Source organism: Perna viridis, chromosome 13 (genome assembly GCF_037379345.1).
Source record: "Perna viridis isolate PV_CMFRI_1.1 ecotype Kerala chromosome 13, ASM3737934v1, whole genome shotgun sequence".
Classification (NCBI taxonomy): domain Eukaryota; kingdom Metazoa; phylum Mollusca; class Bivalvia; order Mytilida; family Mytilidae; genus Perna; species Perna viridis.
This window is the reverse complement of record NC_142457.1, coordinates 34433976-34458371: the sequence shown is the minus strand read 5'-3', so window position 1 is coordinate 34458371 and position 24396 is coordinate 34433976. Positions and strand designations below refer to the sequence as shown.

Sequence of the window (24396 nt, the reverse complement as noted above, 5' to 3'; positions counted from 1 at the left end):
ACAGACCCAATCACTTACCTTTAAACAATGTATCACCGCTAAATAACTTAGGATTTATAACATACTGGAAATGCGAACTTGTCGTCGGAAACAGCGTATTTAGATTTACTGTGTTTACTTTCAAAAGAATGCATTTTGGCAAATTGTATGACAGTGAAATTAACTCCGCTAACTCAACAAAATCCTAAAACAATCAATCCGCTATATTTATAAGTGAAGTGTCCAGGGTGAGACATATTTCACAAAGCACGCATGTGCACTTCCGATTAAAATGGGTGTAGCTTTTTCCGATGTATTGTCCTAATGTACATGTAGTGATAGCCTGCAACTCCTTGGAATCGTTCAAGAGTGAGTTACAATCCACCAGCCTGAGATAAACAACACATCCTCGTTTTTAGCTGCACTGCAAAATATGGATTTTAACTTGCACCTTGGGTCCTTCCAGCACCGATCACTTTTGTATATAGTCACCAACCAGTACGAGGATACACCAGGTGGTGGTTTTGTACTCAACAAGAAGAAGTATATAAACGATTGGGAAACTAGTACATGTTAGACCAAATTACATGTAATCTCCTATCAATAATCCTGGATTTGTCCCTACATGTACATGTACCTACCTGGTGTTTGTAAACTTAAATACTGGAATCTGTAAGAATCAGGCAAAATTGAAAAATAATTAATCATGCTCAGAAAAATAATGAATCATGCTTAGAAAAATAATACAAACTGTTTGACACTGTGGGCGCTTAGTTCATGGTCTATGTTTCACTATAAACATGAAGGGGTTCAAAAAAATTCACATATTGTTTTCAAATTACATGTACCGCCCCGCCCCCTCCAATTTCTGGTAAAATGAGAGATTTAATGAGAGAAATCGGCCTTTTCCATACCCTATTATAATCTACCCTCATTTGAGTCGCGCCTTCCACAAGGCATGCGTCTCCCGCTTTCAGAGACTCAAACGCAATATAAACCGCAAAAACAAAAACAAAAGATCAAACTGCAAAAGACCATTTGAAGATTTACTAGTGTTAGTCATTTTCCTTAAAGTTTCATAAAAACCCTTTTGAAAATTATTGATGCGTTTTTCACATGTTTTAAAAACATATTTATTGATTTTTTAAGTCTTAGTTCGTTACGCAAAATCTCGAACATAATATACTTGAAATCTGAGATCTCTCCCACGTACACTCCTTGAGACGTTTAGGTTTCCCGCACGCACGATACCCAAACGCACGCTAAACGCTCACCAAACGCAAGATAAACGAACGCTCCTAGCGTGTGTTTAAACGAACGATAAACGAAAGCTCCTATCGTGCGTTTAAACGCATTATAAACAAACGACAAAAAATAATAATATTGACATATAATGAAGACAAAATAAAATAGAAATTCACATTAATAAAATTATAAAAATTAATAATAGCAAAAAAAAAACAGAGAAATAAAGTTAAATCAAGGGAAAAAATCAAAGTACTAAAATAAACGAGCGCTTCTATCGTGCGTTTAAACCTACGCTCCCAACGTGCGTCTAAACTAAGCTCCTATCGTGCATTTAAACGAACGCCTCTATTGTGCGTTTATCGTGCGTTTAAACGAACGCAAAACGATGTGTAAACGCACGATAAACAATGCACGATCGCTAAAATGGAAACGTGAACGTCTCAAAGAGTGTACCCACTCTTTGATGTTAACAGGAGATCTCCCACGTACCCACTCTCTGATGTTAACAGATCTCCAACGTACCCACTCATTGATACTAACAGGTATGCTTTAACTCGTGTATTCATACAGTAGGTCACGTGACGAGATTTACAAGCCCTATATTATGTTTTAACCTGGCAACACCTGCCTGATTTCCGTCTATGCGAGACCGAAAGGATAGTCAAGCCAGTTTGAAATCCCTCAATAAGCACCATCATTGCATCTGAAAGATTTCATGAGCACCGATTTAAGAAAAGCCCATGAAAGATCAAATATTGTGCATGTATGCACAAATGGTGGCCTCATGCTAACAAAATGGCGGAATTATTTCGTCGTTTTACCTGAGTTTAAGAAGACATGAATGTGTTTAGTAGCACTCCAGCTTAGAACTATGCAAAATGTGATTTATGGGTAAGAGGCCTGCATATTTTCACTTTTGATATTTTGTTTAAAATTGCCACAGTAAACATAAATTAATATTCAGTTTTTCATATAACCCGTGTCCTTATGAGATAAAAAATATATAGGATGCACTGTAGAATTCTAAATTAAGGGAGAAAACTCTGTAAATGATACTCAAACACAACAGAATCTATTGGATTTTCCATGTTGATTATCTCCTAAGAGAAAGCAGATTTGAATGAATAGTTACACATTTCATTGTAAAGACTTATTAAACAACTTAATTACAAAATTAAAAATATGTAGCCTTTTTTTGGGTGTATCACATTTTTCAGGTTTTGCATGATTCTTACAAAGACAGCTACATAAGTTCTTTCATATGAATATTATTGTAAGTGACGTATGTTATTTTCACTTTTTCAATAATTTTTTGAGAGCGTTCATGAAATTAACTGTTATCTCTCTTTGGCCTAACTTAAAGAATGAAATGGAATTGTTTAACCTTTAGGAGCATTTTTACATTTGTAGGAGGGATGGTGATCTTGTGACTACACAAAAATTATATTTCGTTCCTCTTGTGTCTAACCCGGACGTGGTCGGCGGATGTTCTTCAAAACTAGATGACGCTAATGTACCCTACCGTCGCACCTGGTCAATGCTCCAAGATTTTAGTTGTTGATTTGCTTTTGTTTCTTCATACGAGTTATTTTGGTTCTTTCATGTTGTCTGTTGTGTATATCTATTTTCTCTAGCCCCGTGCAGGTCCGGATGTTAAAAGAATAGGCCTTCAGCAGCGCTAAGCTTGTCGTAAAAGGCGACTAAATAGTGCTCAGAAGATGCCACGTTCCTTGCACGTGAAAGACACCTGCTATGGTATTCGATATGAGTAGGAACCTTTGCGCTCCGCCACAGGAGGCTAAAGTGCCCGACCTTACCCATCCCTCCCTTTTTCTAATAGCATTCTAAATTTGTCGATCCTATTATCCTTGTGTCCCTCCCTTCCTTTTTTTCCTTTCATCATCATTCATGTCCATTTTATCATCTATTTCATGTTCATTGTCTGAATATAGCTGAAATATTGCTGCACTGACGTTAAACCCCAACAATCAATCAATCTATTTTCTCAACCTAGTCGTTATCTTGTACAATGTTCTTCTCATTGCGGTTCGAATCCTTATTGCCTTGATTTCATTCACACAAGCAGTACAGTAGCGGATCCGGAGGGGGTTACAATGGGTTGGCACCCTCCTTTTGACAATATGATGCAATCTGCTAGCAAAACAATATCCGTTCTTAAAAAAACTACATTTGGTTTTGAGTAGAAAATATTCAGCTCGAATTTATCTAGTTTTCATTCGTCCTGTCAAATAATATACTTCCGGTTGTGGTCTTGATGTTAGTAATAGTTTTAAAAAATGCAACTTGAATAAAGGTTTATTGTTATAGAATAACATATTTTTGCCAGCAGGGAATCTATTTACTATGAAACGGATTAGGAGTTATTGGAAGATAAAAGACGATTCAAACGTCTTAACATGTTTTACTATATTCATCACCATCTGTGTCCACAATACTTCAGCGATCTTATGCCCCCACTTAATAACAAGATTTCGTCGTATAATTTACGCAACAGTGCGGATTACACTATACCCCCACTTCAGATTACCTAGTACCGACAGGCCATTTTTCTATTCAACAGTAGAAGACTGGAATCAGCTAAATTTAGAGACACGAAATGCAAGAAACATAAGAATTTTCAAAAGAATCATAAAAGAACTTCGATAAAAAAAACCCTGAGTTTCAATTTTGGCGAAAGGAAAGATAATACCATACATAATAGGCTTAGAAACATGCGCAGTTCGCTAAATACTTTATTTCATATAAATGTAGTGCCAACCCCATCTTGTAGTTGTGGACATCCATTCGAACATTCTATCCACTATATTATGGAAGACAATTTGTATAATGAACATAGAAATTCCATGCCGGCACGGTTAGACGGTTTTAACGTAAGAATTGAACTTCTTTTTGACGAAAGTCTTTCATGAAAACATAGATAATTTTGCTTGTGTTCATCATTTTATCAGACGAACTGAAAGGTTTGAATAAGTCTACATGTATACATGAAATGACTATCTCTCACCTTACCCCCACCCTGCCCTTTTTTTGTCAGACCCCCACCCTTATTCCATTTCCTTGTTTAAGTTTCAAAATTGTCCTTTACATATGTTAACTTGACAAAAGTTGGTTAATAATGTCCTAGAACCCCCCTTTTTAGGAATACCCGACTGTTACCCATATTTTCAAAGTGTCTGGATCCGCCCTTGCATTATAATATACTTATTGCACTTCTAATACAGAACTAGAGATGTTCGAGGCCAACAGGACACTGTAAAACGGACTTTCAACTCGCAATTGTTTTAGTATAGTGATGATTATATAAAAAATTCTTTTACATGAATTGACCTCTTAGATTGAAACAAATGTTTATTCACTGTCACTCACACTTAAGGAGCTAGGGTAAAGGACAAAATTCTTACAAATCTTTATAACGTTTGTATTCAGCAATTTACATCAATCTCATGTAAGCATCAACATAACTTGATTGATTTCATTCTGTTTCAAATAAAAGAGCGATGGGCTTTGGTGAAATCGAATATGATTAGGAACGTTTGTGTTCAACATTTCACATCAACCTCATCTAAACATCAAAGTAACTCTGATTTCATTCTGTTTCAAAAGAAAGCTTATTAGGCTTTGGTGAAATTGAATATAAAACAAACATATCACCGATTTCAAGAGTTATTTCCCTTACCCTAAGTCTACATTGTACCTCCTTAAATAACAGTGAGCAAAAAGACCGCAAGTAGTTACCCACCACAAAAAGAAAAAAATCAAACGGGGCGGATCCATCCCCAACCTCCCTCGTCGAATGGGAGACCATTCCATTGTGTCAAATGAAAATGGCAGCGATTGAAGTCTTCATACATTAAACAGTGTACCAGAGAGCATGCGCGTAATGGGTTGTATACAGTGTGTATATGCCAAACACAAATGCGTAGCTATTTATTTTGCACGGTATATTTGAACTCAGTGTACAATAACTTGGTGTAGTAAAGTGTAGACTGTAAAACACTTAATTACTGTTCGCAGATCAAATGTACCACACATCTAAAAATCTTTCCAACCCAAACAACCAACTATAAAATGATATGAACTTCATTTAACCTTCACGCATTCTTTGGAGTACTTCGCTGTGTGGTATATGTGCACCTAGAGGTAATTTATGTTTTCATTTTTGTGTAAAATCCGCCATCTTTGGGAAAACCACCGGGTCGGGTGACGAACATTGCCATTGGGTGTTAAACGAGTGCGTTGGCATACGATTAAATAAATATGTAATATGGAATCTTGTTTTAATTACCGAATTGATGGATTTTGCATTTATTACTAAAGTTTTTACTGTAGCCCTAACGTCGGTTATTTTTACCACTGGACAAGACTGTCCGGATCCCGTGTGCAGGGAGGAATGGGACCGTTACTCTTTCCCGAACCCTAAAAGAGAAAGTGGATTATGCGGGCGCAGCTGTAAGGATACTATCATAGAGTGATTTTTGTATATTTTTGTAAATAATACTTTTCAACAAAAGTAGATAAAATGCGCAAATTCCATTTAATTTGAATTTCGTAATTTAGCTTTATTAATAAAATTCTACAAATAATTTAGAAACATTTCTTTATTTGTCCGTTTACATAATAAATTATCTATTCTTTCCTTTGGCACTTTACATTGAAACTTTTACTAAATGTTGGGCAAATTTTGTAATAAGGATTAATTTTTAAAAAGCTTTCCTATCAACTCTTTTGTCTGAAACCTTTGAAATATAGGCAGTTATATCTAAGTCAGGATATATGATGTAATTAAGTGGATTGTTTCATACACCTCAGGGTAAATAGCTGATTGCTTATGTTTGACATTTTAATCCTAAAAAGCCAAAACAAAAACAAAAAAAAAACAAAACAAAACAAAAAAAAAACATGTATGGAACGTTCTACATTATTGGTCAAGATTTTTGATTGACAACTGACCATTTTCCAAAATTTGTAAAAGATTTGATTTTATTGGTTAATAAATTTTAATTGCTAATCCTGTATAAATAACGATGTTCGCTCGATGCCGCATCATCTGTATGTGTGCATCGAGAAACAAATTAAATTATTAAAACTTTATTTTAGTTTTAATATTAATATATTTCAGGTATGTTAAATTACTTACTTTATGTACTTAAACAATTATATTTTTTTTTATCTATAGATGCTTCGTTTTAAGCTTCGTATATTAAAGATCCTGTAGAGTTAATTACGATTATTTTATTTCTTTTTGTTGGTATGTAAATAATTACGATTTTGTTTTGTTTATTGTTTTCAATTTATTAAATTTCATTTTTATCTTATATCGGAAATCGAAAGACTTATTTTATATAATGAAAGGGAGTTAATTCATGAAGCTTTTTCAGAGACAAAATTGTCAAATGTATTTATGGTAAAATTTACCCAAAACAAAGACAATAGAATGGCAAATGCTGTAAGGCGTAACTTGAAAATATGTTTTAAGAATGATTAGCTTTCCCTTTCATAATTATACCATTTTCTTTCGATTCATTTTCGATGCATTATGATCCCCTGATTGTGTCCCCACGTAGGCCTTGTACATGTAAATAGATGTTTTCCGATTTTTGGAGTAAAACATTTTAGTTAAACTTTTAATGACAAAATGTCTCTTCTGAATTAAGTTTTAATACGTTGTATCTGTCTCTTCCCAGATCACATGTTTTTTCATTGAAAGAATTGAATTTAGACTCTATGTGTTTTTCTCTTTTTCGAATATTATGATACATTGTAGGTATGTGTTTTATTTTCTCTATTGATTATTCACATGTGTTAAGAGTGTTTATCTTATTTTAATTCAATTAAGTTCCTATGCATAGATTTCATTATGACAGTGTTCATTTTGTCCTTAAGAAAACAATAATTCAATAATTTTATGCTCGAATATAAGTTACTATCAGATCCACAGTACTCTACCTACCTGACATTATGAACAATTATATTGAAAATGTAAATTTATTTACTGTATGATTCTTGTATATTAACATGACATTGTAGTACTGTATATTTTCAGAAGAAGCTACACATACTTAAATAATTATATGTTTAGAGATGGATATTATGTAGAGAAGTATTTTAAAAGTGTAAAACATGTTCATAACAAAACACTTAAAATTCTATACTCATAAAGGGTTCCTTTTTATAAATTTGTGAATTATTTATGTATGCTGAGGGGCGCTTGCCACGGGTTAACATAACTCAATTTTTTATAAATGATCCCAAAACAATATTTCATAATTTAGCTTTGGGGTCCAAAGCTTTCGTAGTAGGGAAGATTTATCATAGAGTGATTTTTGTATATTTTTGTAAATAATACTTTTCAACAAAAGTAGATAAAATGCGCAAATTCCATTTAATTTGAATTTCGTAATTTAGCTTTATTAATAAAATTCTACAAATAATTTAGAAACATTTCTTTATTTGTCCGTTTACATAATAAATTATCTATTCTTTCCTTTGGCACTTTACATTGAAACTTTTACTAAATGTTGGGCAAATTTTGTAATAAGGATTAATTTTTAAAAAGCTTTCCTATCAACTCTTTTGTCTGAAACCTTTGAAATATTGGCAGTTATATCTAAGTCAGGATATATGATGTAATTAAGTGGATTGTTTCATACACCTCAGGGTAAATAGCTGATTGCTTATGTTTGACATTTTAATCCTAAAAAGCCAAAACAAAAACAAAAAAAAACAAAACAAAACAAAAAAAAAAAAAACATGTATGGAACGTTCTACATTATTGGTCAAGATTTTTGATTGACAACTGACCATTTTCCAAAATTTGTAAAAGATTTGATTTTATTGGTTAATAAATTTTAATTGCTAATCCTGTATAAATAACGATGGTCGCTCGATGCCGCATCATCTGTATGTGTGCATCGAGAAACAAATTAAATTATTAAAACTTTATTTTAGTTTTAATATTAATATATTTCAGGTATGTTAAATTACTTACTTTATGTACTTAAACAATTATATTTTTTTTATCTATAGATGCTTCGTTTTAAGCTTCGTATATTAAAGATCCTGTAGAGTTAATTACGATTATTTTATTTCTTTTTGTTGGTATGTAAATAATTACGATTTTGTTTTGTTTATTGTTTTCAATTTATTAAATTTCATTTTTATCTTATATCGGAAATCGAAAGACTTATTTTATATAATGAAAGGGAGTTAATTCATGAAGCTTTTTCAGAGACAAAATTGTCAAATGTATTTATGGTAAAATTTACCCAAAACAAAGACAGTAGAATGGCAAATGCTGTAAGGCGTAACTTGAAAATATGTTTTAAGAATGATTAGCTTTCCCTTTCATAATTATACCATTTTCTTTCGATTCATTTTCGATGCATTATGATCCCCTGATTGTGTCCCCACGTAGGCCTTGTACATGTAAATAGATGTTTTCCGATTTTTGGAGTAAAACATTTTAGTTAAACTTTTAATGACAAAATGTCTCTTCTGAATTAAGTTTTAATACGTTGTATCTGTCTCTTCCCAGATCACATGTTTTTTCATTGAAAGAATTGAATTTAGACTCTATGTGTTTTTCTCTTTTTCGAATATTATGATACATTGTAGGTATGTGTTTTATTTTCTCTATTGATTATTCACATGTGTTAAGAGTGTTTATCTTATTTTAATTCAATTAAGTTCCTATGCATAGATTTCATTATGACAGTGTTCATTTTGTCCTTAAGAAAACAATAATTCAATAATTTTATGCTCGAATATAAGTTCTATCAGTACATGAGACAGTTTATAATTCAGTGACACTTTTCATTACATGTTATTTTATATTATATCGATTAGTTATTTACTGGTATGAATTGTTTTTATCTGTTTAATCTGTTTATATTCATCATCTGTATGTGTGCATCGAGAAACAAATTAAATTATTGAAACTGTATTTTAGTTTTAATATTAATATATTTCAGCCCACAACCAAAGACGTTAGAGTCATTTCTGTTGTGTGGTCTCATTCATAGAAAGACTCTACCGAGCATCCCCTACTGCTATCTACCCAACAAAGCAGTATAAAAATACCTTTATATGTGACCCGTGTGAAATACTGAACGGTCAGGCAGGTAAAGTTGAAAGTTTTTGTAAAGCATATACAATTCCCTTTTGAAGAAAAAGGTTGTTCAAAGGGAACCCAGGTAAAATGAGGCTACTATTTATTTGCTTTTCGTCCAAATTTTGCAACAAAGGGGAGATTACTCCCCCCCCCCCCGAATCCGCCAGCGAAATTTTAGATATGACGTTAATTAAGCGACAATCTGTTATTGTTATTCTTGAGTTTTATTTACATTATCTGTTCACAATGCCTTTTTGTATCGCGCTAGAAATCTAACAAATAGGCTTCTGGAACAGCGTTATGTTGTTACAAGATTGAAGTCATCACTACAGAAGTTTTATGGTCGTCATCAGGAACTCGTGGATCGTTATGATGTATCCATCTGCACCATGAAAACTGATTTATTCAACGGGTCATAGTTTACCTTTCCTCGTTTGTCTACCCCGGACTTGACTTTTTATGAGCAACTCGGCGGGTGTTTCTAGAAAAGCAGAGGACGCTTACTATACCGGTGCACCTGGTCCATGCTCCCAGTTTTTAGTGGAGTCCGAGTTGCTCATTTACTTTTGTTACTTTGTATGTATGATTTTAGTAACTTTATGTTCTTTGTTGTGTGTGTCTGTTTTCCAGGTCTGTTCTCTGTCCCTGGATTACATTCTTTTGATTACCGCTATAACCTTTGTTCCTTGATTACTCTTATAGCATATTAACTAATATCAATTGCGTACACAGTTCATGACCGGTCAAGAAACCTTATTGAAAAATTCCAATCGGTCATTTATATTACATGTACACAAAAAAAAAAAAATAATCTTATGCAGGAAGGAGAATTTCTTCTTCACGAATTTGCCCTTTCGATCATCGTCCCTTTCAGCCATCGTCCCTTTTTCAAAGCCTTAACAAACGGAAGCAAAGTGTATAAATGCGATGCTCGGTTGTTGACTGTGTTTTACTCATATAAGAGTTGATTTCTTGGAGTACAGTAACTGTATTGGGTAAAATGTCAATTCCTCGATATATAGGGTGATGGGGAATGAGGGAATGGGGATGTCAGAGTAAGTCATTAAGAGAACCAAGATTCTAGCGGAAATCAAAAGAATATTATCCAGGGACAAGACCAGACAAGGAAAACAGACACACATAACAAAGAACACAAAGCAACCAAAACCATATACACAGAGCAACAAAAGCAAATGAGCAACTCGGACTCCACTAAAACTGGGAACTGATTTCCGCTAGAATCTTGTTTCCCTTGATTACCCTTTCACTAAACTGATACCTTAAACTCCTCATTTGATCATAACATGCATCTATTTACCTCCAAATGATTTAGATCAAAATCAATAATGTGTAATAAAGATTCTGTGACAGTTTCAATGAATTCCATTCAGCAATGTTGAAGGAGTAACGGATAAGAGATTAATCCCCCATGTTCTCATATATATAAATAACTAAGTCCATGTTTTGCTATGTGAAACCCCCAAATTGATTCGGATCAAAATCTAAAATTGGAGGTGCACATGGGAATATATGACAAAGATTCTGAGAAAGTTCATTAAATTCCATCCAGTGGTGTAGAAGAGGTAACGGATAAGAGATTGGTCCTCAAGTCCCAAAATTTACAAATGACAAAGTCTATATTTTGCTATGTGAAAACCCCAAATTGATTCGCATCAAAATCTAAAATATTAGGTACACAATGTTCATATGTGTATTAATAAAGATTCTGTGAAAATTTCATTACATTCATTCAGCGGTGTAGGAGGAGTGATGAATAAGTGATGCCCCTCTCCATGAACCGAAAGGAAGGCAAGAAGGACATACAAACGTATCTCACATCATTGTTACTTTCACCGTAAATCTGGACCTCCGTTGCCATGGGAACCAACGTTACAAAATATACTGGTGCAAATTGGAGGCACTTTGAACACTTTACTCAGTTTAGTCTTTTCTTCTTTGTTTTACAGCTGGTGAGATAGATGAAATGTTGTTGAATGTACCGGCTCACAAACCTCTTTGTGGCGACACACTGGATCTGGATAACTATGTTATAGCACTCGCTGTAATCAATAAAATGAAAATCGTGTCTGGGTGAGTATAAATTATGCAAACGTGGGTTAAAATCTAAAAAACGAACAATTAACTCTCATACTTGGAACATTTTTTGTTATTTTGCAAATCTTCAAAACTTTAATCCAATCTGATTCTAGAATTATAGTTGAACTTGTTGATTTTTTTAACTCCACTCTTTGCACCAAAACCCTTTGAGATACTTAATACTGATATTCAGCCCCACTTGGTTGATGTATAACAACTTTTATTAGCAGAAATCACTACAACGCCGTACAATTAAGAACACTTTCTTCTTTTTTTGTGCACCCAAGGTCATTTTAGTGTGTAGCGGAAATAGCCGAAGGCATATAATTCCGATTGAATACATACATCAGAGCATCTTATTTGTACGTGTATCTCCATTTAATTGTAATTGTCGGATGAATCTGTGAACTTTGCACTTTAAAACGTCGATCGGCAATGAAATATCTTGAGCGGCAAACCGTTGAATCGATACTCTGACGTTACCCAATGAAGTTCGACCTTACAACGAGCATTTCGTTAGAATTTCCGAATAACTCTTTTCCACGTTTAATATCATTTTAGAAATGAAAAGTTAAACGCCAAACAATTTGCAGACGCCCTAAGAAACAAGTGGGATTTTACAGGGTCATGTCATGCTGATGTTGTCATTTTCTTTTCGAAAGAGGATAGGCAGGTAAGAGGGCGATTAGAGAATATGTATTTCTATCAATTTTAGGCTATTAATGCAAAAGTATAATACTTTTAACCAAAGAAATAGAATGTTCATAATAGATATATGTCGAGTAAATAAAGATTCTATTCGCAATTGTTACCCTGTAGATCTATTTTCCGCTTACTACATCGTCGTCAGTTATTCGTTAATTAATTCCGAAGACGTATGCCAATTTCTATAAGAATTAGACAGTGAGGAAAATTTTGCTGACAACTCACAATGTTATTTTTAAAACTATTTGTAACATGAGAACTGAAATATAGAAGTTAGGCTAGAATGATTGGAGCTAAATCAGGGGCAGTTACCTCTATCCTGATGAAATTTCTCCGATTACACTGCAAAAGAAAATAAGACTTAAAGCTGCTTAAGATGAATAGATATGAGATATATTTGTCAATTTGAGGTTATTCCGGAGAGGGATCTGGGGGTTGAAACAAAGAACCCCAACATCCTTATTTTTGTATTTTTTTTAATTTTTTTTTTTAAAGTTAAGTCAGAAGTGAGTAAATAATAGTTTTAAGAAGATAGACCTTGGGTAAGGGACATAACTCATGAAATCAGCGATATGTGATATAAGCTTTCGTTTGAAGCAGAATAAAATGAATTCAAGTTAATTAGATGCTTACATAAGATTGATGTAAAATTCTGAATAAAAACGCTTCAATGACGTTTAAGAGTTATGCCCCTTACCCTAGGTCTACCTTCTTAAACGATACAAAACAACATAGAAAACTAGATTTTTTGTTCAGTGTGTAATAACAGCACTATACATGGACATAGTTTATAATTAGAGCTGTTTAATCTACAGATTTATTCTTCGCCTGGTAAAGTAGCAAACAAATATTGACTGCAGAATGTATACAAATAATTTACGAAGAAACCCGAGATAAATATCTAACAGAAAACCAGTTTGGCGAAGGTCTTAAATATATGATCAGAGAGTACCAGTAAGTCAATAAAATACACTGTAACCTGCCTTAACGAAACCCAATTTTGTTACTAATATTGGTGCGGCCTAGACAGGTGTTTGGTTTAGACATGTGTTCGGTTTAGACAAGTGTTTGGTTGAGACAGGTGTTCAGTTTACAAAGGTTCGAAATACATTTTAATTAATACAAAAGGGCATTAAAATCTGTCAGGTTAAGAAAGGCTTTCGGATTACTAAAGGTTTGGATTAGACAGGTTTCACTAACCTGTACATGTCACCTATACATGAACATGTACATGTACATATACTTCCACAGCCGAGAAACATTGTTTGCTATTTCGATTTGGCTTCCTGTTTTGGTATGTAAACCAATCGGAAATACTCGTCCAGTTCTTTTATATACACTATAAATTAACGTTTTAAGGCAGGAAGATAAATTTTTTCTTCCATTATTTGATGTGAACGAGGCCATCTGGACTATATTTTCCCCTATGCTTCACAGGCAAAATTATTTCACGTTATTTTCGCACGAATTTCACATAATTTCCACCCGGTCTGAGCAAATAAACTTTGTGACAGAGTTCACTTGAAATTCGGGTGAATCGAGTCTTCACGCGAAATTCACGTGAATTGTTCGCATGCAATTCATGTTAAGTGAATTTCACGTGAAGTTCACGTGACGTTCATGTGAAGTTTACATAAATTTTATGTGAAGCTCGATTAACATGAATTTCACGTGGAAAATATCTAACTGTGTACAAACGTATTTTCTGGAATTGAAAGTGAAAATTCAAAATACCGACACTTGAAGATACATTTATCCTCTGTTTTAAATACATGTATAAAAGGAACAAGTTTATATACATAGTATAAAAAAGTAGTTGTGTATTTAGAGAGCATTATCACGATTGATTGACTACCCGAATGCTTCAATTCGCAGGGAATATCAGTGTCCAATGTCAGTCAACGATCGATTTTGCACTCAACATTAATACATGTATGCAACTACCGATACATATTTATTGAGTGTATTCATTGAAGAAATTGAAGCGGAATGTTCGGACAATTTCAGATTCCAATGAAAATTCTGAAATAAAATTGCGTCGATCACATGTAATTTGTCTTAACAGAACAAGGCCCAGATCGGTCATCGGTTATCGACCAGTCATTAATCAGTCAAATTGTCGGTCATATGTGACTTCTTGTCATACATCAACACTCAATCTCTTCCGAACTGTACTTAAGGAGATATAAGTAGGGTAAGGGGCATAACCCTTGAAATTAATTATATGTTTGTTTCGAATTTAATTTCACCAAAGCCATACAAGCTTTCATTTGAAGCATAGTTAAATCGGTCCAAGTTACTTTGATGCTTACATGAGATTGATGTAAAATGCTGAAGACAAACATCCCAATGATTTGTAAGAGTTTTGTCCCTTACCCTAGATCTAACCCCTTGATAAGACCAGACGCCAGTAGTATGTACACAATAATGTCAAACATCTCATAACCTAACTCTTTCACAATATACCTGTTTTCAGGAGAGTGTTCAAGACGGCCCAATGTAAGGAAGATCCTATACTGATGAAAGTTGTTTACGGACTTATTAGGGGAGTTGTTGCATTAATTGGTATTTGTTGCTGCGGCTGCTTGTGTTGCGGACTTAAAGTGGAACAGAAGACCAGATCGAGTGGACAAGGTGTTGGGTCGACAGCTGTGAGATCGAATACAACGGGGTTCCATGCAGTTTCACATTACGATAGTGGGGGTTGTGATGGGGAAGGGGGAAATGGTGACGGAGGGGGAGGGGGTGGTGGGGATTTTTAATGCCGTCTTCAGGGAAGTGTCCTTATACATATTACAAGAGATTTGTGTAAACACCGTTAGCGTCCCTTTAGAAGAGTCATGTGTAGTTATGATGTCATCAAAAGATGTCTAAGTGAGAGGGATTTTAGGAAGTGATAAAAGCAGGGCTTGAAATTCAGCTGACCTCAGTTAAATGAAAATAGTGTCTTTATTAGCTTGACTTAGATGATACACATTAAAAAGTATTTTACACAAATACATACTTGAATTTTAAGTCTAGGACAATATAAGAAAATTCTTTATTTGGATATTTTGAATGGATACGGGCCTTGCAGTGTGAATCCAAGGAAGGTCCTGGGATGGAATAAGCCCCACCCCCACCCTGTGTTAATTGTGTACAAAGTTTCGGCAAGAAATGGACAACTCTGACAGTAGTTTCTTAAGGTTATGAGATATAAATACGTGGAAAATGCAATAGGTTTTTTCTTCATATGCCACAACTTATACACATTTTGTCCGATTCTTAGATGGAGACGTACTTAAATACAACTATTTTCAAAATGCGACAGGTCCCAAAACAATTGTGGTCCACTGAGAACTAATATCAAGGACTATTTAGGTTCCTATTTTAACCTCTTAAGGATCTTTTTTAAGTAGTAGTATTTGTAAGAATCATGCAAATCATGTAAAATGTGATACACCCCCAAAAAGGCTGCACATTTTTATTTTTGTCATTGAGTTGCTTTATGATGAAATTTATAATTATTCTTTCCAATCTGTCTTCTCTAACGAGATAATCCACATTGAAAATCCAACAGTTTCTCTTGTATTTTAGTGTCATTTACAGAGTTATTACCCTTATATTTGAATTTAACAGTTCAAACTATATAATTTATATCTCTTTTGAACATGGATTCTATGAAATTTCACATGATATATTATATATACTCATACGTTTTAAACAAAAGATAAAAAATAAAAATATGTCGGCCTTTCAACCATGTATCACATTTTCCATGACTTGTAGCTAAAATGCTACTTAAAATGTGGACAGTAATGTGGACAGTATTTACGCGTGTCATCAAAGTTGAAAGTAGGTCTAGTAGCCACGCGACACCGTCCGTCTGTCCGTCTTTCATGTTCAGGGGGTACCTACGTTGTGTAATCAGTTAAATACCAATATAATTCAGACTTAGACACTGTAGAATTATTATGTTCATATCAAAGATGTGCATCTCCTATAACTGAGAATTCAGGAAAAAGCTGAATCACTTAATCACTGTGGATAGAACCTACGTTGTTTAATCTGTAATTCTAAAAGTATTAAAATATTATTATGAAATCATTGCACAGTGTTGATATAGATTTTTTAATTAATTTTCCGAAAACCTGTCTAAACGAGACAGTTTTTTAAACTTTCGTACCAATTTAAATGTATTTTGAGCCTATGTAAACCGAACACCTGTCTAAATCGAACAAATTTTTAAAGTCCAAAATGGGTTCGGTTGAGTCAGTTTTCACTTGTTATGAAAGAATTTCACGTGATGTTTAGCTTTGACGGGATCTGGTTTATTTATTGTTTAGATTTATCTTTCTTTCTTTGGTTGGGAACCAAGATTCTAGCGGAAATCAATATGTTTTTCTTTAAAATATGGATTGATTGATTCATTATTGGGGTTTAACGCCAGAGCAGCAATATTTCAGCTATATTCAGGCGACGAACATGAAATGGATGATTAAATGAACAACGTGAAATGATGATGATGAACGGGGCTTAACATATAGACAGGACTATTATAGCTTTACATGTACATGTATGTACTTAAGTTATGGCGTATTTAGACCGAGAACAGGGTCGGACCAAGGATTTTATGTTAGGGACGTAGGCCGATCGATGCGAGACAAGAAACGTTTTTTGGATTGAACGATACTCGAAAGTCAAATTAAAAGGGAATTTCTCGTTCTACTGACCCTACCATAAATTTTCTTCGCCCGGGATACAAATGAAAATCATCCTTATGTAACCTACCAACAAAATGAAACACCCTGTAAATTTTAGAAGCACCGTTGTGTTTGTCTGCTGGGGATTCCAATTTCATTCGAGTTACCTCTTTTTCTGCACCCGAGTCGATTAGAGAGACTTCGAAATTATACCTGCTCTTACGGGAGGTAACTCTGCAAAAACAGGATAAAATATGGCTGCATCCCGAGCTCCGCAAGTAGGGAGTATCTTCTGAATGGCCAACATCAAGTATAGGCGTGAAATATGTTGATGTAACGTTTTGTAATATATTAATTACATTTAGTTTAAGTTTGATCTAATATAGGACAGAATAAGTACACGATACACACAAACATACCGGTAGTGAAGAAATACCATTTATCAAATAATACCGTTCCAGTAGGCTTTGGGAGGAATGAAATAAAAAGTTATTTGGTGACCTAACTTAGGTTGATATTTTGCATGATTCGTAAATTCAACACTACTGTATACTTGTACTTTTGCTTCGGAAAACACTATGTATACGGATTTAATTTCTACGATAAAAACCATCAATACGTTTGAATTGGTTCTCTTATAATTTTGTAGTTAGTCACCGTACAAAATTGCTTTTATTTTGTCTGTCATGTCACTGCAATGTATAGTTGATGAACATATATAGCATTTACTTCCGGAAGATACGGCTTGCAGTAGAACAAAATAATTCGGAAGCATAATGTATTGCGCACGTGCAATTAATACAAAAAGGTAAACACAATTATACCAATTATGACCTTGTCCTTTACTTCTTGGCATCATATGTTGTAACACATTGCTTTGTATTCATCTAGTTTCTTTTTGTATTTTGTGATTGTGTAAAGCAATTTTCAATGATATAATTTTATACATTTATACATGTATGTGATGTCTTACCACAAGAATTTGAGAGGCTCACTGAAGGAGTAATTTATTACAAATTGTCGATAATATATGTGTACGGTAGTTAGTTCTGTGTTGTTGTTGCTGTTATTTTTTTCATTGGTATTTCGGTATTTAACTACAGTGAAACCTGTTTAAAAGGAATAATAATACGAAACCTGTCTGAGCAAAGCATTTTTATTACTGTAAAAAAGGGGGTCGGTTTAGACAGATTTCACTGTATGTTTTGATGGTGCTAATCATTTCACGATCTTTAAAATTTCATCAAAATACTTTTTCGTTGGTACAATTTGCCACTTCCGGTCGCACTCACTGTATCATTTTTTTTTTATGAATTTGAAGTTAAGCTCTGAACAGTGTCTGATGTTCGAATTTAACTGTAGACAGACCTCACTAGAATAGATATAATCTTGATAAGCCGTGGTGACTTTACTGGACAAACCTCTCTAGAATACATGTAGATACAATCTTGCAAAGCCGTGGTGACTTTACTAGACAGACCTCTCTAAAATGGATATAATCTTGCTAAGCCGTGGTGGCTTTCCTAGACAGACCTCTCTAGAATACATGTAGATATAATCTTGCAAAGCCGTGGTGACTTTACTAGACAGACCTCTCTAGGATGGATATAATCTTGCTAAGCCTTGGTGACTTAACTAGGCAGACCTCTCTAGGATGGATATAATCTTTCTAAGCCGTGGTGACTTTACTAGACAGACCTCTCTAGAATGGATATAATCTTGCTTAGCCGTGATGACTTTACCAGACAGAACTCTCAGTGTGGATACCTGTCTAAAGAGAATCCCGATCAGTAATCGCAAAACCTGTCTAAATCAGGCATTTTTAAAGTCCCCTTATATTAACCTTGTAACCTTGGTATACCAAACACCTGTCTAAAACGGCCCAATAAACTTAAATAGAGATTGGTTTAGACAGGTTTTATTCAACGGGTCATAGTTTACCTTTCCTAGTTTGTCTACCCCGAAATTGATTTTTTATGAGCAACTCGGCGGGTGTTTCTAGAAAAGCAGAGGACGCTTACCCTACCGGTGCACCTGGTCCATGCTCCCAGTTTTTAGTGGAGTCCGAGTTGCTCATTTGCTTTTGTTACTTTGTATGTATGATTCTAGTTACTTTATGTTCTTTGTTGTGTATGTCTGTTTTCCATGTCTGGTCTTTGTCCTTGGATTACATACTTTTGATTACCGCTATAACCTTGGTTCCCTTGATTACTCTTAATGTACATATGTATTTGTAGGCTATCACAAAAGACATCTTCCTGATATTAAATGGCATGGTTCAACCTTTCCTGTGCTTTCGTGGATGTGAACTCGATGTGAAAAATTTACCTAGTTTATGCTCGACCGAATTCATATCTACCAAGCTGTTTTTGGTTTTTACGTATTAATTTGTAAAACTCTGAAGGGACGGAGTATGTGGCTTTGAAATAGAAAATATCCTCTTATCAGTAAAAAGTGAATTTTTAAATGATGGAAATAATTATCTTCGTGATTATAGGAGTTGTTGCTCTCGGCATGCTTTGTATGTTAGGTTATTGGTGTTGTGGAAAGAAAGGCATACAAAACAATAAATCGACTCGACGGAGTACATGGACGTCAGGAACTCGTATGAAACGAGGACCAGATCGGTGGAATTCAACATGGCATGGAGACGAATTTGATGATCATGGAAGTCATAGTTGCGCCACAGGAGGAGGAGGGTGCGGAGACTAATGAGTAGGGCTTTATCACATTGTCATGCTAAGGATATACATGTAGATAGTACCTCTACTTCACATTATCATGCCAAGGATATAGATAGTACTTCTACTTCACATTATCATTCTAAGGATATACATGTAGATAGTACCTCTACTTCACATTGTCATATCAAGGATATAGATAGTACTTCTACTTCACATTATCATTCTAAGGATATACATGTAGATAGTACCTCTAATACTAAAGGAAGAAACCGATTTCTTTGAGCCGCAACTCCACTGAAACAATACAAGGTCCAATATATTTGTGATACAGGATATAAATAAAGTGTTTACCCAGGCACAGATTCAAGGACTGGTATGCGGGGCGCACGCCCGCTCTTAAATCTGTAAGAAAAAAAATACCACAAGTTTCACTCCATAATATTGTTTGTCTTGCTTTGCACGGCATTTTATCCAATTAACGCACCCACCCCCCGCCCCCACCAAACTCAAATCCTGGATCCGACCCAGGTGTTCTTTCTAAATTTGTCTTTGAAACAATCTTCGTTCTATGGAAAACGCGATTTTTTTGGGGAAATATACCAATTCGGACACCGTTTGGTCCGTGATTTATAATACGCCTTCGCGCATGCTCAATTGACGTACTGTTAGGATCATATGTACATACCTTACACCTGTATTGTACGTTCATTATTTTGCTTAATTAAACCACATTCACCATTTTACTGAAGTGCAAAACTGTCCAGACATGGAAAGGCGTAGAACATGTCGAAATAAACGTTCCCATATCTACAGGTATGAGCATCTGCGCCCGCTGCCCGGACCCTTTTTTATGTGTAAACTGGCATGACTGGTAAACTCCTACCCATTGTTTTGAGCAATTTAAGAATTTTTTTATGTGTAATAAAAATACCTGCACCTGAAGTCCGGGGTTAAACGTTCCCCCATTTTTATGTGTTAAAACACCTGCATCCAATGACAAGGTCCAAATCTGGACCCTTAAACCACACCAAGAAGGCTCCTTAATTCTAGCGTGCACCTAAGCGGAATTCTTGATAACATACTAATCAAGGTTACTCTGTTTCTGCCCACTGATCATGAAGTAAAAACTTGGGCGAAGCCTCAGGATAACCAGCTTATAGCACCAGGGTTGCAGGTAGAGACTGCTAATCTTGAATTAATCGATCACTGCAAAAATACGTCATTGACGCAACGCATACCCGGAGCAGTCAGATTGTTTATTGCAAGTGTATTTTAATAGAGTTTGTTTTGTTTTTCCTCAACGGACTATATCAATTTTTAAAGTCTTCACTTTGCGTTTGTCGTTGTCGTCGTCGTCGTCGTAAAACATCAGCTCCTCCCATACCCCTGGATCAAATTAAAGCTAGGATCAACAAAACAGCTTCTTAGTCCCAGATTAAACCATTTTTTCCAGGAAAGGTCATTGGCATGATGATATAAAACTTTGCTTAGGGACGCACTATTTATTTTGATCCTGACTTTGGAGAAAAGATAATTTGGGTTAAAAAATAAATTATGTGAATAAAAGAAGAAGAAAATAATACACTTACACTTACATGTACATGCGTTAGAAAAGTACACATTTTTCCACGCAAAAAACAAACAATCAAAAAGAAAACCAAGTCCCCTTGAAAAATTAATGGTCAACTCCTTTGTTGCTTTGTATGTATAATTTTAGTTATTTTATGTTCTTTGTTGTGTATGTCTGTTTTCCCTGTCTGGTCTTTGTCCCTGGAATACATTCTTTTGATTACTGCTCTTTCTAAATCTTTTCTTTGTTTCATTTTTTATAATGTCGCAAAATTTTAATGAGTTATGTATTTAGAAAACTGGCTACTCAATGTATATATCATTATTGTATTTATGTTGTGTATTTGTTAAGATTTTACTTGTGTCATAGAGGGCCCCAGTGGAAGTTAGAGTTGTTCTTATATGGGTTATCCTCTTTAAATAAAGAAAATAACTTTGTATAATAGGAAAATAAATATATTGACTTGAAATATAAAAAAAGAACAATATACGGATGAGGCTTACAAATGGTGTAAAACGCGAGGCTGACCAGGTGCTTTTTCCGATTCGTGCCGAATTCGCATAATTTTTTTTATTAATTCATATACAATTACAATTTCTTTATAGTGCAATCCTTACCATTTTTAATCAAGTTTTATAAGTTTAATAAAGGAAGAATCTGTTATATCCCGGAAATAAAGTTTTTTAAGCAGATTTTATTTCATTATAATTGAATCATAATCATATTCGTTCCCACTACCTAATTAGATATGATTATATCATATTATTCTACAAGTAGCGAGTAATCTTGTCGAACGTGTAATGCTTTCAAATAACATGCAATGTATTTGAACGCATGATACTACAGTATCATGTCGCAAATCTTGTTTTATCCAATAATTGTGCATATGAAATTGACATTATATTAACTTTATGATTATTTCTCTATAAATAAATGCTTTATTTTGGTATTAATACATACTGATTTTAATTCTTAAAAGCAGTGGTACGTTGAAAAACTTGTCTATACCGTACCTTGAATATTCCCAAAACCTGTGTATAGCGTACCCTGAATAACCTGAGACATATTTGAACTAGACACTTTTTAAGGACATTTACATCAACTTGAATGTATTTTGAACTTCGAACATCTGTTTAAACTGATCCAATTCAAAAGACTATCAGTTAAGACATCTTTCACTGTATATATATTTTAAAATGTATAAAATATATAAAATGTCACAGACAGTCAAGTAAAACCTGATTTTACTGACAACCTATCTAAACCAGTGCATTTTTTCAATTCGAATGGTTTTTTTACCTTGGTAAACCGACCACCTCTCTAAACCGAACGCCTTCTAAACTGACTACCTCTCTAAACCAAACACGTTTTACAGTTCAGAAAGGTTTAAGAGTGATGTTACTGTAAAAAGAGTTGCATTGTTTTAATAAAATGTTATTTGAACTATTTATGTACGTAATATGAAATTTAACGTCTTTTATTGAATTTTAAAATTAAAGATAGAAATTTGCAAAACGATAGACATACGTCTATATTATTTATTTCCATTTTTCTGAAAAAAATAAATCGAAATAAACAAAAAAGTAAAATACGTGTTCAAAAAGTAAATGTACATGTAAAGGTGGTAGACCTGAGGTAAGGGACACCACTCTTTCAAATCACTGGAGGGTTTGTATTCACCATCAATCTCATGTAAGCATCAAAGTAACTTGGACTCTTTTTCAACGGAAAGCTTTAAACGCTTTGGTGAAATTGAATATGATACATATCACTGTTTTCAAGAGTTATGTCCCTTACCTTAGGCCTACCTCCTTAAGAGGGTGTCCAAGCAAAACCTAGGCAGTGGTAGACACATGAATTTTTTTTTTCTTTAAATAATGTTCATCTATTTTATATCATAAATGCATCCTTTCTCAAAGTGAAATGTTGGTTTTTGATTAAATGCAACTGTTTCATTATGACATCATTAAAATGTATTTATTTAAGTATTCTTTTCATTTAATTATATAAAAACAATCCTATCACGAGCAACGATGACCCCACTCGGCCACTTATATTCGAAATCCTGATCCAGAGACACGGTCCGAGTGGTCCTGGGCCGAGTTGTCCGTGGACCGAAATGTCCGGTTTCCTTCCAAACTACATTTCAACATTTCAAATATTCAAATATAACATTTATCCACAATTCCCTTACTTTCCAAAAAAAACATTACAAATTTTCTTTCCTCTCCATAGACTGTTCCATATCTTTCACATACCAAGTTTTTTAAGTATACTGCTTCCTATCATTCAATGTTCTTTGTTACATATTGACATTTTGCAAATTTTTAAACTATTGTTTGTTTGTTTTTTGTTTGTTTTTTGTTTGTTTGTTTTTTGTTTTTTTATTTTTTTATTTTTTTTGGAAGAGGGTGTTTTTGTTTTTGTGATTTTTAAAACTGATTTGACCATTTTCAACATTCAAAATCTCCATCCCCTTATACTATGCCCATCCTCATTTCTAATCACCAATGCATCCCCTCATTCAATGCCCCTCCTCATTCCTAATCTCCACTCCCCTCATACAATGCCCTCCTTATCCCAAATCCCGACTGCCCATATACAATGCCCTCCTTATTCCTTATCCTACTCCCCTAATACAATGTCCTAAAACATAATCCGAACTCCCCTGACACAATGCCCCTCCTCATTCCTATAATCCCCACTCCTCTGATACAATGCCCCTTCTCATTCCTTATCCGAACTCCCCTGACACAATGCCCCTCCTCATTCCTATAATCTCTACTCCCCTCATACAATGCCTCCCTTCCTTCCTAATCGTCCATGCATCCCCTTACAAAATGCCCCCTCCTCATTCCTAATCCACACTTCCATCATACAATGCCTCTCCTCATTCCTAATCCCCAGTCCCCTCATACAATGCCTCTCCTCATTCCTAATCCCCACTTCCCTCATACAATGCTCATCCTCATTCCTAATCCCCACTTCCTTCATACAATGCTCATCCTTATTCCTAATCCCCCGTCCCCTCATGCAATGCCTCTCCTCGTTTCTAATCCCCGCATCCCCTCATACAATTCCCTTCCTTATTCCTAATCCCCCTTGTATCCATTCTTACAATGCCCCTTAATTATCATTCCTTACCCTCATCCCAAATTGTCATAAAACATGACGTTTACAAGTACATGTATTTTGTAAAATATCAATTATTGGCCAGAAGAACTATTTAAAAAAAAGAAAACTTAATGAGATAAGGATCTGGAATTCAACACAACGTCCTATAATAGTTAAATATTTTCA

At 34.4% G+C, this 24396-nt stretch overlaps 1 protein-coding gene across 1 annotated transcript; it reads left to right on the top strand.

Moving 5' to 3' along the window:
• The first annotated feature begins 1612 nt into the window (after positions 1-1612).
• Positions 1613-23081, top strand: LOC148600582 (uncharacterized). Its single transcript, XM_088558233.1, has 7 exons — positions 1613-1769; positions 9270-9368; positions 11326-11449; positions 12017-12128; positions 12976-13114; positions 14637-14794; positions 19080-23081. The coding sequence occupies exons 1-5, from the start codon at positions 1613-1615 to the stop codon at positions 13012-13014; spliced, it is 531 nt and encodes a 176-aa protein (XP_088414359.1). The 3' UTR covers positions 13015-13114; positions 14637-14794; positions 19080-23081.
• Positions 23082-24396: the final 1315 nt, after the last annotated feature.

Excerpts from the sequence above, each read along its gene's own strand:
- LOC148600582 (XM_088558233.1), top strand. The coding sequence starts at position 1,613 with ATGTGTAAACGCACGATAAACAATGCACGATCGCTAAAATGGAAACGT. Across the intron at positions 1,770-9,269 it reads CCACTCATTGATACTAACAG|AAAGACTCTACCGAGCATCC; the intron begins GTATGCTTTAAC and ends TCTCATTCATAG. Across the intron at positions 12,129-12,975 it reads TTTCGAAAGAGGATAGGCAG|ATTTATTCTTCGCCTGGTAA; the intron begins GTAAGAGGGCGA and ends TTTAATCTACAG.